At 47.2% G+C, this 13,864-nt stretch overlaps 1 protein-coding gene across 9 annotated transcripts in view; it reads right to left on the bottom strand.

Annotated features, from left to right (window-relative positions):
• Positions 1–13,864, bottom strand: part of AFF3 (ALF transcription elongation factor 3) — a 605,847-nt gene that overhangs the window by 552,941 nt on the left and 39,042 nt on the right. For all 9 annotated transcript variants that reach the window (XM_089922650.1, XM_089922649.1, XM_089922648.1 and 6 more), the window contains one exon: positions 7,935–8,060. In XM_089922650.1, the coding sequence (XP_089778776.1) occupies positions 7,935–7,987 (53 nt within the window). In that variant the 5' untranslated portion in view covers positions 7,988–8,060. Of the gene's footprint in view, positions 1–7,934; positions 8,061–13,864 lie in introns of those variants that run through there.

Genomic DNA, 13,864 nt, shown 5'->3' with positions numbered 1-13,864 from the left:
GGACCTATTAAATCAGAATCTATATCTTATCAAGATCCCTAAGTTACCTGGATGCACGTTAAAGTTTGAGAAACGCTGGCCTGAGTGCTAGGTAAGCATATGGACCTTTATTTTCAAAACTGTTTTCTAAGCCCTAAGTCTTTTCTTCCTCTCAAGATACATTTTAAAGAAAAACAAATATATTTTGAAAACAAAACAGACAGATTATTTCCCAGAACTGGTGATGATCCACTAGAGTAAAGCCTTTTTCTATCTAAACTGCCAGGTAACTAATTAACATTTCAATGAACATTGACGGAAAATTTGGTCTGTCACCTCATAACTCAGGTAAAAAATGCAGGTACCACAAGAAAAATTTAACTAACAGACTCGTACTGCAGCACTCCAGAGGATTTTTGGAAACTAATTTCCTGTCATAAAAAAAAAGGAAAAATAAAATTATTTCAGCTCAAGTTAAGCATGTAACTCTAAACTGAGTTGCTATGATAGCGTGGTCTCCAAATTACAGTCACTGTTGTTTACCTCGGCTAACAAGGAGCCTCCTGAGAAGAAATTACGTGAAGAAGCCTAAGTACCCTCCCACGCCTTTCTCCACATGTGAGTGGAGAAATTGCAGAGGGGAAAATACACAAGTGAATACAATTAATGACTCTGGCTCTCTTTGATTCCCGCTCCCCTGTGATGGGGATGATCATAGGCTTCTGAAGCTGGAAGGACTCAGGGATAACTTCTTGCTGCTGGCCCACTTACTCTGGAAAGCTCTTTCTACGAAGTCCCCGGCAGGGGGTCTACAGCCTCTACGGACAGGTCATTGTTACCCTCTGAGACAGCCTTGTCACACCACTGTTAGATAACCTCACACCCACTGACTTACTTATATCCTTGGACAACCCAGCAAAACACCTGGAAACACTCGGGGGCCTCTATCACATCCCCAGCTGTTAGTTTCCATAGACTAAACCCATTAAGTTTCTTGGATAGTGTGGTATCCTCTCATCCTGGTATAACTGTGTTATTTTGTTTCTGTTGAAGCTAAATTATGATTAGCCTGACATAATTTAATGAGACCCACAGAGCCAAATGAAGTCATTTGATGCAATGGGTGGTAATTCAATACATTCTTGGTGAAACATCAACGATTATGTAATGGTTAATATATCTACATTTGTTACTAGTACAACCATAAGTAAGGGCACATTTGTCTTCTCAACTATGACGTACAACTAAGAAAAACTACCAGCCTCTACTCAAAAATGTCCCTGGGTCCCATTACCAGGAACAGAACTCTGCACCAGATGGATGACCTGACCCAACGTGACCTTTCTGCATCCTTCCTTGTTTATGATAAAGAGACGTTTTGAAGGAAGCAAAGGGTATAAAAGAACTGCATTTGGCATTCACAAAGCAATTGACACTTTTATTACTTAACATCACCACCTTATGAGGTAGGCCAGTATAAGTGCTGTTGTTTTATAAGTGATTAAGCCAAGACTGAGAATAGGAAATGAGAAAGATGGTGAGCTGCCCAGGGCCAAACAGAAAGGGAGGCTGCAGCCAACTGAATTCAGAAGCCTCAATTAAATTCCCAAACAAAAGAGAACAGGCAACACTGAAAATAAGTTTTATGGATTTCACTTTGAAACAAAACAAGGAAACATTATGTTACCACTAAATGATATTTAAAATCGTCTTTTATGTCCTTGATTTTGCCACCAAGGCTTTATTCCCAAAATAAAGAAAATTTAAACAGGCAAACTTATTCCAGGTTGAAAATTCCATTTACACAGGAAAAAAAAAATCTTGCATTTCATTTTCAGAGGTTTTTTTTTCTTAATTTGACTGTTACTTTAACCAATATTATGCCAAAGGGCCTTGTTCAAGTTGCTAAATTTAAAGTGGCATAGATTAGACCCATTCTGGTTCACAGGGACATTCTCCCGAAATAGATTTTCAGCATTTTATAAGCCTCCTACATTTTCACAAAAGAGATTCTGGAACACAGGAAAGAATTATTTCCCCACACACAATACTCATGTTCATCGTCATCAAAAGGCACTTGGTTAAAACTCATCTGCACCTCCAGCGCGCATCCTCCCTGTTATCCTGACACCGAGCCTGAGAGCTTGAGCCCTCAACCTCGATGACCTGAATTAACAAATCCCCCGCCAGCTTTTTCCAAAACACACCACCCACCGTACCACAAGTGGAGGCACGCCTCAGCTCCTGGCCCCCAGCACTTCACTGCTTCCCATCCACACCTCCTTACCTCCTCCACGATGGCCATCAGCCCCTTCACGGAGTCAGCCCTCCCGCCCTGGTCCTGGAAGCCACTCTGCTGGAAACATTCTCATCCCTGCACCTGGGGAAGCCCTTTGCCACGCGGTGGGCGTGTTCTGGGGCTCTCGGCCAATGATGGCCACCGCAGCCAACCAGTCCACCACTTCGGGCCAATGAGAACGAGCGGGGCCAACGGGGCTACACCTATGGGCTCCAGGACGCCCAGCGCTCAGGCCACGCCCAGTGAAGGTGATGGGCCCCAGGTGCGTCTCTCCTATGCTCCGTGTTCTGGCAAACTACGTTCACCCCTACGCGCTGATGAAAGGGATAGGGGTAGGCCTTAAAATGTTTGCTTTGTTGGGGCTGGAGGGAAGGGCTAATAAGGGTCAAGAATAGGGATCCGGGCAGTTGTCTGACTCTACCCCGGGGAGCCTAAGGAGGCCTGGAAGAAGGCGACTGACTTGCAGAGAACCAAGTGGGTCAGCAGGCACTACTGGAGACGAAGTTGTTAGTGCCTCCACCTGGCTCCCCTTCCCCCCACAGGAGTGCAGTACATCTTCCCCCTGAATTAGTTAATAACTTCATCTTCACCCAACGAGCTCCACGCTTTATTTCCTCCTTATTTCTAGCCACGGCCTTCGCTCCACATGGACTTTCCTCCTTTTTATTTTCTCTTTATGAAAGTCCACTTCTCCAAGAGGCGTTTCACAGGCCTCTCAGCCCTAAAGGTCTCTTCCCCTCCCAACAGGATGCGCCCTCCTCCCCCTCAAATGGGCAGCGTCAGCTTTGTACAGCAGATATGGATGTGGACGGCTTATTCTCCTACAAGTTCCTCGCAAACGCTCTGTCTCCTATGCGTCGCTAGTTTCTTTTTTCCCCTAAACTACAGGTTTCAATCCACGGATGGGGAATTTTTAAAAAAATAGAATAGAAAATATCAAAGTACACCTCCCATAATATGGATAAGTGTTATTTCATGACACTTGTTTCAGTTATGAGTATGTGTGCACACAAATGATGTGGTGGGTTGCGATGTTAAACATACTTGTTACTGTGAGTCATGGTATAAAACGTTTGAAAGCTACTGCTCTCTGGTACCTAACCTAGAGGGATGCCTAATGCTCTATGAATGCTTACTGAATTGAACAAATTGGTGAGTATGATACAATCCACTTATTACAACTTCAAAGGTTCCACTTTGAAAGAATATAAAGTATAATGTCTCCTGGAACAAAAGTAAATGGATTCTGGGCTATGTGAAGCTATGGGGCGATGGGGCGGGGGAGTAGTAGAGAGGGATCTGAATATTTACTATTTTATTTCAACAGACTTTCTCCCCAGTAACTAACATGTGTCTATATTTAAGGGAGATTAAAAACAATTTTGACCAAGTTCACTGTGGAAAGTTTTTCTCATTCACTGAAACCACCTCATGATTACAAAGTTCTGCATCTTTAAAATATTTGGTATAGGTAATTCCACCATGATTCATAAAAGGATCTTTCAGAGACACCATGAAAGCCTTTGTTCCAGTTCTTTCTTTGCCCAAGATGCCGCTATGTCCTCTCAATACCCCACCCCCACCGTCTGTAAAAATCCCATTCATCTTCCAAGGCTTAGTTCAAAGGCCACCTTTTCCACGGAAGCCTTTTTTTTTTTTTTTAAACTCGATTTTTCCTCTTTCCCTCCTCCACCACCCACCCCAGTCCCAAATATGGTCCTTTTCACTTCTGAATCACCAGTGCTGAAACGTTTTTATACTTGTGTACTTGTCTTATCCCCACTAGACAATAACACGCACAACCCATGGTTTACTCTTCTCTGTATCCGCTGTGGCAACCAGCATGAGGTCTTGTATTTAAGAGATGATCAATAAAATTTGTTAAGTGAATAAATGAAAGCAACTGTTACCCTGTTCAAAGGGATGGTCATTATTTTAAAGGCCCTGAGGAAGGGCACACATGCCCAGCAGCTGATCAAAAGCTGGTGGAGAACAGAAAGAGCAGCGAAGGGGATAGAGGAGGAGTTTGAGAAGGGGTCCTGCTCCTCTGGTCACGCGCCCACGTAAACTTACTGAATCCCCAGCTCTTCAGGGATTCGGCTCTACTGAATGAAACTAGGGAGCCGGCTATAGAATGAATGCCTCCACCTTGTTCCAAATTCTTCATTCGTACTTCAAACCAGAAATGGGAAGTGGAATTAGAGGTGGGAATTAGGGCAACCCTTCTCAATTTTAAGGCGTGGCTGAAAAGTTGAAACAGCCATCTGGATAATTCCGGCTCAAAATCTCCCCCTCCACCTTGAAAAATAAGTATGGGAGTTTCTGGAGGGCAAGGAAGGAGGGGTAAGGGTGTGCAAGGAAGCAGAGATTAAATTCAATACTACTGAGCTTTTCTCTTCATGTTGTCTATACAGTCATTTGGGGACACTTCCGGTGACCACTAGACTAAGCTAGCTCAGATGCAAAGCCACAGTCACAACTAACAAACTGCAATTTGTTTTTTTGGAAAACGATGCCCACCAATGAGAAAAAATTGTTTGTTAAAATACCATTTTCCTTTGCCATTCATCTGTACCTTCCCCCCACACACACAAAGAAAAGTGTTCTTCTAAAAGGGATTAAAGAAAGAAGGTTTTAGTAGTCTCTATTTTAAATTTATATACATTTTAGAAGTTAATTCAAGTAGGGCAGCAGATGTAATTTCCTAAATCATGGTATTGTTTCCAAATCTTTAATTTTAAATTAATATAATTAAGGGCTCTGACCTTCTCTCTTTTATATTTTAGCAGAACCTTAATTTCCAGTCCATCAAGGTTTTGTTTTGTAATTAATTTCAGAGCTGCTCTCATAAACTGGGAATACATCTGCAATACTATAGAAAATATGCTGGATTTGAAGTCAGAAAACTGAGTTTTGAAATTAATGCTAGGTTCAGATATGGCTTCTCCACTTCTAGATGTGTGACCTTGGGCAGGTCACCTGATCTTCCCCGCACTCAATTTCCCAATCTGTAAAATGGGAATAACAATAGTTATTGCTTGTTTCCTAAGGTTGCTGTGAAGATTAAATGAACTAAGACATGTAATGGACTAGAACAGAGTTAAAACATTCTAAAGTACATGCATTGTACTTAGAACAGAGTCTGGCTAAGTATTTGGTAAATGTTAGTTTAAAAATTCCGCTGTCATTTGTTTTATGGTCTCAGTAAAGTCATTTTGCAGTTCAAAGCCTCCATTTCCTTGTCTGTAAAATGGGACTACTACCACTTACCACTTCTGGGATTGTTATAAGATTCAAATAAGAAAACAATGGATATGAAAATGTTTGACCCACAGAAAGCACTCAAATGTTAGTTATTTGGGGTCACCTATAAGCTTAAAACCAAGCCATAATCTTAAAAACTTATAAAGTCAACCATAAAATTGAGTTACAAAATACCATCCAAAAACTTCATCCATGACTGAGAAAATGTCCGGGTTAGAAATGCATACTCAAAGAGTTTGGTTTATCTTTAACTGATGAGACATATATAAGCTCTTAGAAGATGTAAATTCTACATCTGCAAACTAGAAACACTCCCTCAGTCAAGCCAAACTGTCCTATTATATTGTAAGCAAGAAATCCTGCACAGTTTCATAAGCCAAAGACAAACTGATGGATTGATCAAAATCTGACTGCAGGTACAGTAGCTTCTTAAAAATGCTTTTTAAAATTTTTTTTTAAATAACAAAAGTACTGTAGCTAATGTAAATTTCAAGTCAATTCAACAGGCGTTTATTATGTAACTGTGCTCCAGGTAACCCAGCTGGGAACTAAAGATGCAGAGGGAAAGACAGCTCAGGCCTGTGCTGGAAAAGCCACAGATTACGGCTGATAATTTCAAAATATCACTCGTAAAAGTCATGAGGGCTTCAGTTTTGAGTCAGCAAGCAGACAAGCAGCCTAAAAACCTGCCGAAACAAAAAGTTCTTCCTTTTGACTGAAAATGTGACTTTTAAAAGCAAAAGTCAATTTTAAAGCACAGTTTCTACCTGCAAACCTACTGAATTTGTGCCAGAAACCAACATTTCTAAGTATAAACCTGTAAAGTAATAGGCATCTGTAAATGAAAGGCTGAAATAACCCCAGCAGCAACAACACAGTAATTAGCGACTTTTATAAAGTAATAACATGTTTCATATTCTTTCCACACTGGCTCTTTGAAGTTTCCAGTGTAATGTATAAAAGTTTTATTACATTAGGGCCCATCCTTGTGTATTTTATAGGCACCAGCATTGTGCAGAGCAAGCTGTACTTACTCATCCTGGGATCTTTTTATAAGAAACTGCTCGATAATGCACTAGCTTTGTGTCCAGTTTAGTTAGTTACACCTGGCTTTAGACAGATCAGTCACTGGAAGCCTGCGGCATGGAAAATATACACATTTCCACATATTGTATACGATCTGTAAATCAAAAGGCAGTTCAGCTTTTAAACTGCACACTGCATATTCATGTGCACACCACTTGCAGTTTTAGACACATGTGAACTCTTTACTGAATTAAAGAAAAACGGGGGGGGGGGGAACCAAACCTCAGCTCTACAATAAGCGATTACCAGGGGAAGAACAGAATGCAGTTAATATGCTTGTTCCACAGATGTTCATTCCCGTAAATATTAAACATAACACAAGTTCATCCAGGAATATGCAGGCGGTAATTTTACCACCTGAATAGGGCTGGTTGGAAACATTTAGGAGATTGGGGCGGGGGGGGGGGGGGGGGGTGGATAAGAGGGATGTGGAAACAGCCAATGGGATTTTTAACACACCCGCAACTAGAATTAAACTGCTTCCAGCGGCGCTTTACCTACAGTAGCTCCTCAATATGAGAACCCCGAGCCACAGAACCCCGAGGGCTCTTCCACAGCCTCCCGCTCCCCAGGCTGCGAGCTTTGAGCGCGGAATAAAGGGATACACGGGGCGCCGGTGGGCTGGAGCAGGGACAGGAGGAGTGTAACTGTGGCCAGGCGGGGTGTGAAGAAAGGGCTCAAAGGGATTGCGAACCTCGAGGAAATGAGTCTCCCAGGGCCAGGGCCTTAGAATTCCCGCACGGAGAAGCACTCGCCCCCTGCCCTCGGGTTCACTTTCCATCTCGGGTGTTGAGAGAAAGGATGCGGCCGCCAAGACCCGGCGCAGACAGGCAGGAGGCTGGAGCATCCTCTAAGGGCACTACGCAGTGATCACAACTCCAGAGGGTCGCTGGTGTGAACCGGGGGCCCTCGGAGAAGAGGGGGGACGCGAATGGAGGGAAGGGAGGTGAGAGGGGCCGGGGAGGGGTGGATCCCCCGGCATTAGTGACACGTTCTAGAAATCGGTTCCTTTTCTCTTCACGATTGCGCTCTGCCCCCGACTCCCCAGATCACCGGCCCCCGGGCTGGGGCGGGCAGCACCGGGGGGAGGGGACGGGAAAGGGAGGGGAGAAGACGAGCGGGCGGCCCGGCCACCCTTCGGGGGAGGCGGGAAGGAGCCGGCGCGGCGGCCGCCCCCGACCCACCCCGCCCCCACGGCGGCCGGTCGCCCGAGCCCCCCGCCCAGGTGAGAGCGCGCGGGCCGCCGCGGTCGCCCCCCGCCGCTCGCTCGCTCGCTCGCGCCCGCCCGGCCGGCACGGGGACTCACCACAGCGACTCGAGGTCCCATTCCTGGAGCAGGGCTAAGTCGAAGCTGTCCATGGTGGGAGGTGTCAGCGCCGCCGCCGCCGCCGCCGCCGTCGCCGCCGCCGCTGAGGCTCGGGCCGCCCGCGCGCTGCAACGAAAGGCGCCGCTCAAGGTGCACCCCGGCCGCTCCGGAGCGGCCGCCGCCCGCCCGCCCGCTGCCCGCTCCCGGCTCGGGGCTCCCGGCGCCCCCTCCCCGCCTCTGGGCCGGCCGGGCTGCTGGCGGCGGCCGGCGCACTCACCCGCTCGCCGGCTCGCGCAGGCACACTCAGCAGAGAGCGGCGAGATCGCCGTCGCCGCCGCCGCCGCCGCCTCGCCCCCCCCGCCCCCCGCGCCCGCCCCTCCTCCCGCCCTCGCGGCGGGCCGGCCCGCTGCAGCCGCCGCCGCCGCCGCCGCGCCGCTCCGCGCCCGCCCGCCTTTCTCCTCGGGGAGGCGCGTGTGCGCGGGCGAGGCCGAGACGCGCGCGCGCCGTGAGCCCCGCGCCGCGCCCGCCCCGCGCGCCCCTGCGCTCACCGCGACGCTCCCCGGGTCCCGGCCGCTCGCAGGCCTCGTCGCGCAGCCCGCCGCGACCCCCGTGTCCCCCCTCCGCCGACCCTGGCCTCCCGGGGGCGCCCAGCGCGGTCCGGCGAGCGGGGGTGAGGGTCGGGCGGCGGCCCAGAGGGCCGGGATGCGGAGCTCGCCCGTCCTGCCGCATCTTCTGCCCCGGCCCCGCCCGGCCTCTCCCGGGTGCACGCACTTCTTGGGGGCCCCGGGCTGCCCTGAGCGGCCTTGTGCCCCCGCGGGCCGGGTGATGAGGCGGCTGCTGACCTGGGTGGGTACTGGGAGATGCCCCTGCCGCCCGCGGCGCGGAGAGAGTTGGCGATGCAGCCTGCAGCAGCGCCGTAAACAAACCGTTTAAAATATCTGGAGCCAGTAAGTTAAGTGAAATCAAGGGGATCAGGGACGAAACCTCTTCTGACGGGACCTCCAGTTTGGCCTGCAGTGGGAGTCCCCCCCCCTCCCGTCCTTCAGCTGGCCGGACCCTGGACACCCACCTCCTTTCTGTTTCTTTCAGGGAAGGGTGACAGGCCTCTGGGGGTAGAATGCAAACTTCCAGCCCTATCTGGAAGTCTAGAGAGCGGCGTATTGTCTGCTAGAAGGATGAAAGAGTGTCACTGTGGCTCCTAAAAATTAAGTTCTTATTATGACTACTTCCTTGAGTTTAAAGATCATTTCCCCCTCCCTTGCTTGTGTAAGTGCTGAGCCAAAACCCAGAACCCCTCTTTTGTCCCTGACTCTCTTCTCTTGGCCACAGCTCTGGGAGCGCGGCTCAGGATACCAAGGACTTCCTGGAGAGAGCAGTACAGGGCAGTGTAATATCCCATCCCTTGCACCCAACCCCAAGTCCCTGCCATAGGGAGGCCTTTCTGGTGCTCTCCCCTTTGTTCATTCTAGGCAGGAAGAACCACTGCCTGGGGCTGCCAGAAATCTAGACCCTTGGGTAGAAGTCACAGGATCCCTCCATCTGGGGCAAGCTTACGAGTTACACTCCTCACCTCCCTGACCTCTGAATGAGGATTAACAAAGTCTGGAGCACATGTAGGAGAAGAAAAGACCAACAAGAATTCTTTCCTATTTGGGGTTGGCTTACAAAACAGTACCCCCCTTTCTTCCCCCAGCTCTGAAGCAGTCCTTCCTTTATTAGCATCCATAACTAATGTGCAAAAGATAAAACAGTAAATTAAGGCAGAGTTTGACGGAAGGGAATTTGCCTCAACACCGTTTAAGGGAAAGGAGTTGTTATTTTACAAGCTGGCAACTCCCAACCCCTGAAAACTTCCCTCATTAGTTGAAGGTAGTAACAAGGCTACAGAAGAACAAAGGGAATGTTGATACAGGAGAAGGCACAGGTGTGAAGGACTGTCTTCCCAAATCCCAGTCTACGGTGTATTTGGAGAGACTGGGGGGGTGGGGAGGAAATCTGTCTTCTTAACGTCTCCTTAGCATAAGCCTTGTTGTAAATTTTTGCTCTGGCAACAGTGAGACGGCTGAGGCATCCAGACAGTGTTCCCAGGAGCAAAGGATGGGGGGCGGAGGGTGAAGGAGAGCTAGAGGAACAACCCCTCTCTGGAAGAACTGCAAGTTCCACTTTCCCAACAAGACATGCATCCTGTCCCTGTGCTCAGGGCTGCCGGCCGGGCCGGGAAGCCTCTCCAGAAAGGAGACCTCCCACCCCTCACAGAGATCTGGCTTTCCTTCCCTTTCCACCACATCTGTTTATACAACGCAGGAAGGCTGAAGAGCAAACAGAACCATGTTTACTGGGACTCCCATCCTGGGCCTAAGCTCAGGATACAGATTTGCCCTCACCGTGGAGGCTGAGGATAAATAGATCATCCTGGAAAAGGAAAGGGAGAAAGCCCTGGGGCTACAGAGCTGGCAGAGTGGTTGGCTCATAAGAGGCCTCACCCCCAAAGCCCGGTAGGAATGGGTAGATTTCTATTTGAATGTAAACACGGTGCCTCTTGTTAATGCATGAGTATACTCGAGCCTAAAGCAATTTCACTGTGGGTAATAAACATTTTCAGTTTGGGGCCTCTAACGTAGGGGAAGTTACATGAATACCTTTATTTTCAGTTTTTGTGTATGGTCTCCAGTTGGAGAATAAGGCCTTTTGAAGAAATCCAAATAATATTGTAGATGCCATTTTTGCTAAGTTCTCATGGGAAGAAATTTAAATTTACAGGTAAAATGTAGAACAATTAATGAGAGCCTTTATAGGGTGATCTTTTTATTATTATTATTTATCTGGTTTATTAAGATGTTCCCATTAGCCTCCAGCCCCTACACATACCAAAACAAGCAGTTAACCTAGAGGTCAAAATTTTAAATCCTTAATAAAAAGCACCACAAAAAAAAAAGGCTTGGACTTCCTGGGATTCAAAGGCCAGAACTAAAAGGGAGGATTTTTTTTTTTTTTTTTTGCTAAAGGAGTAAGAGACAACCTGAGTTAAAAATAAAAATAAAAACTGATGTTTCCTGTGAAGCTGATGTAGCTTCTGTGCATAGTAAAGGCCTTCAGGCTGGAGGGACTTCTCTCCCTCCGGGGATAAATGAGGCAATACTACAGAAAGCTAAATGAAAGTGCCCAGCTCTGGAGAGCCTCTGGGGGAGTCAGCTAAACCAGAGGGGCTGCTGGGCTTCCTAGGTCAGGTTTGTTTGTTTAGGCTACATCTATGAAGGAAAGGGACTAAGAAATGAATCCTACTCAGTCTGAGGCAGATACACAAGTGCACTTAGCTAGGGCCCCACTCACATTCTGCCAGCCTGGAATTGGAAACCTCCTAAGTAGACCCAGAAGCAAATCTGTGGCATCCAGCTAAGATCTCCCTGCGGATACGAATTGAGAGACGAGAGACCTTACATAGCTTTATTAATTCAGGCCTTATTCTGAAGACCTGGCTGTAACTCAGAGGTTTTTTGTGACCAAGTGGGAATTTTCCTTTTACAATCCCACCATTCCCCTGGAAGGATATGCCTGGCCAAAAGACAGCTGTGCAGGTGGTCCTGCTGGAAGGTGATGGGAGCCCTGCTCCGCCTCCACCAGCACTGTTTGTCACCACACCCTCCCTCCTGTTCCAGCAAGACTGCGGGCAGCATGCAGTCTGCTTTCTCCCTCCTGAGGCTTCTTGGGTGTTCATAATTGTATCTAGGGATTGCAGGATCAGCCCTCTAGGCTTTCTGCTTGCAAATGACATGCTAATATGTCGAGCCCCAGGACAGCACGGGTTTTAATCCACCTAGGAGTTCGACAGTCTTCAGCCCTTTCCTCTCCACTGCTCTCTTAGAGTGGTTCTAGCCCGGGATCTAAGGTGCCTTTCTTTTTCAATTTTTTTCATCATTCACCAGGTCCTGAGCAGATGGTGTGGCTGTGCTGGCTGTCATCACTCCTCCTATGTTTCCATGGAAACGTGGGGCATAGGGACCATCTCTGCCTTGGGCTCTCTGGCAGTATCCTCTGGCGAAGAACTTCAGCACTCTGGCCCTCCCCCTTGCCTGCCCACATTCTGGAGGGTTTGAGAATGTGCCGCCAGGGTCATTTGTGAGATCATCCAAGGACATACTCCCCAAGCACGGTTGTGAACTGGCTTGAAAAGGGAGGGGAGAAGGAGGGGTGCCAACACCCCAGTTGTATGGCTGAGGCCAATTTGCAATGGTGGCATATTTGGACTATCTGTCCCCGCAGCTGGATTCCATAATCACTGATTATTGCCCAGATGTCAAAAGAGATACTCCTAAGGTTGTATCTGCTCATCAGGTAAGGGATATTTAATGAGTATAACAATGTTACTGATGGTTTATGTTTTACTGACATTCCACCCCCTCCATGAGGAGTCTTTTTTTTTTTTTTCAACAAAACCGTGTTTTCCCTAAGGAATGTACCTTCCTCAAAGTTTCCAACATCCTCCTGCCTACATAATTCACTTATATAGCTACTAAGACATTAATTAGATTCAGAAGTCTGTAGAAACAGCAGAGCTGGGCAGGTCAGAGGCCAGACAGGGCAGAGAAAAGAGTGGGGAAAATGACCCTTGGGAGAGGGTAAGGAAGCAGAGGGAAATTTTTCATGCCATTCAACTACCAAACAAGACAAAGATAATTTCAAAATGTGGTCAACTACCATAACATTGTTTAGAGAGTTAAAGTATTGTCCAATTAAAGAGTCCTTTTAAAAAAAAAAGTTGATTTGGTAGAAGAATTCTATGCATATATGTCTTTGATGTTAGTTGCTCCTTATACATCTGTTACAAAAGACTAGTGTGTGGAGCTCACTACATTTTTAAAAAGGAAAGGAACAAAGCACTTGTACTGAAAATGAAAAAGCAGGCAGAAAAGGCATAGGCGATTCATAAAAATGATCAGAAAAGTGATTCCTATCACAGATCATGTATTTCGTGCCATGCTGACCTACTTGGGGGATAATCCCATTATTTGTGATATGAGAAGAGCCCTCGGTGCTAGTAACAAGAACCAAGCATCCTGACTTAAAACTTAATATTCCCACTGGCTCTTTGCTGTGCTTCTTGAGATGTACGCTGGCCATCATGCAAGACGCAAGGACTCTAAACCTTTGAGAATAGGAGATCACTAATCATAATGATAGCCGCCATTTCTACATTATGATGTACCGGGTACCGCTCTAGCTATCAACTTTGTTTATTCCTCGTAAAACCACATGAGGTATGTTACCATTGTTTTTATTTTACAGATGAGTAAACTAAAGAACAGATATGTGTCACAAACCAAAGAACGACAGATCAGAGATTGGATCTAGCCACCAAGGCTGTGTTGGATATTTTTGTCTCTGTCAGTTTTGGTCTCTGGCAGTTCTAAAATGTGAGAGTTCAGTCTTCAGTTGTTCTTTCCTGAGCACTGCCAGACAGGAATCTCTGGAGGACGTCAGGAGAGCCATAAATCGGTTCTTGTTTAAAGGTATGACCTCCTCCTTGGCTTAAACAAATCTCAAGGTGTTGGTCTGTTCCAAACAGGAGCGCTTGCTGTTTTGTTAGGTGTTTTTTTTTTTGTTTGTTTAACTTTTTATTTTATGTTGGAGTATAGTTGATTAACAATGTTGTGATAGTTTCAGGGGTACAGCAAAGTGATTCAGTTAGGTGTTAACAGACAGCAAGACCCACGCGTCCAGTAGGCGGAGATGCAGCGTAGGTCTGAGGGGAAATGAGGGAGGGAAGTCACGACGTGACTGACATGTCAGACTCTTTTCTCTGTGGCATCAGAGAGGTTTCCCGCATGGAGCTAATGATCCCCACAGAGCCCCTGGAGGACACTGAGGTTGCAAGTGGACCAGTTCTGGCTCACTTCCTGAAGACACAGAAATTTCCAAATTATATCCTGATG

This window comes from Delphinapterus leucas, chromosome 13 (assembly GCF_059928025.1).
Source record: "Delphinapterus leucas isolate spDelLeu-1000000601 "Yukka" chromosome 13, BTC_Dleu_Yukka2, whole genome shotgun sequence".
Classification (NCBI taxonomy): Eukaryota; Metazoa; Chordata; class Mammalia; order Artiodactyla; family Monodontidae; genus Delphinapterus; species Delphinapterus leucas.
This window is presented reverse-complemented; position numbering and strand designations above follow the sequence as displayed.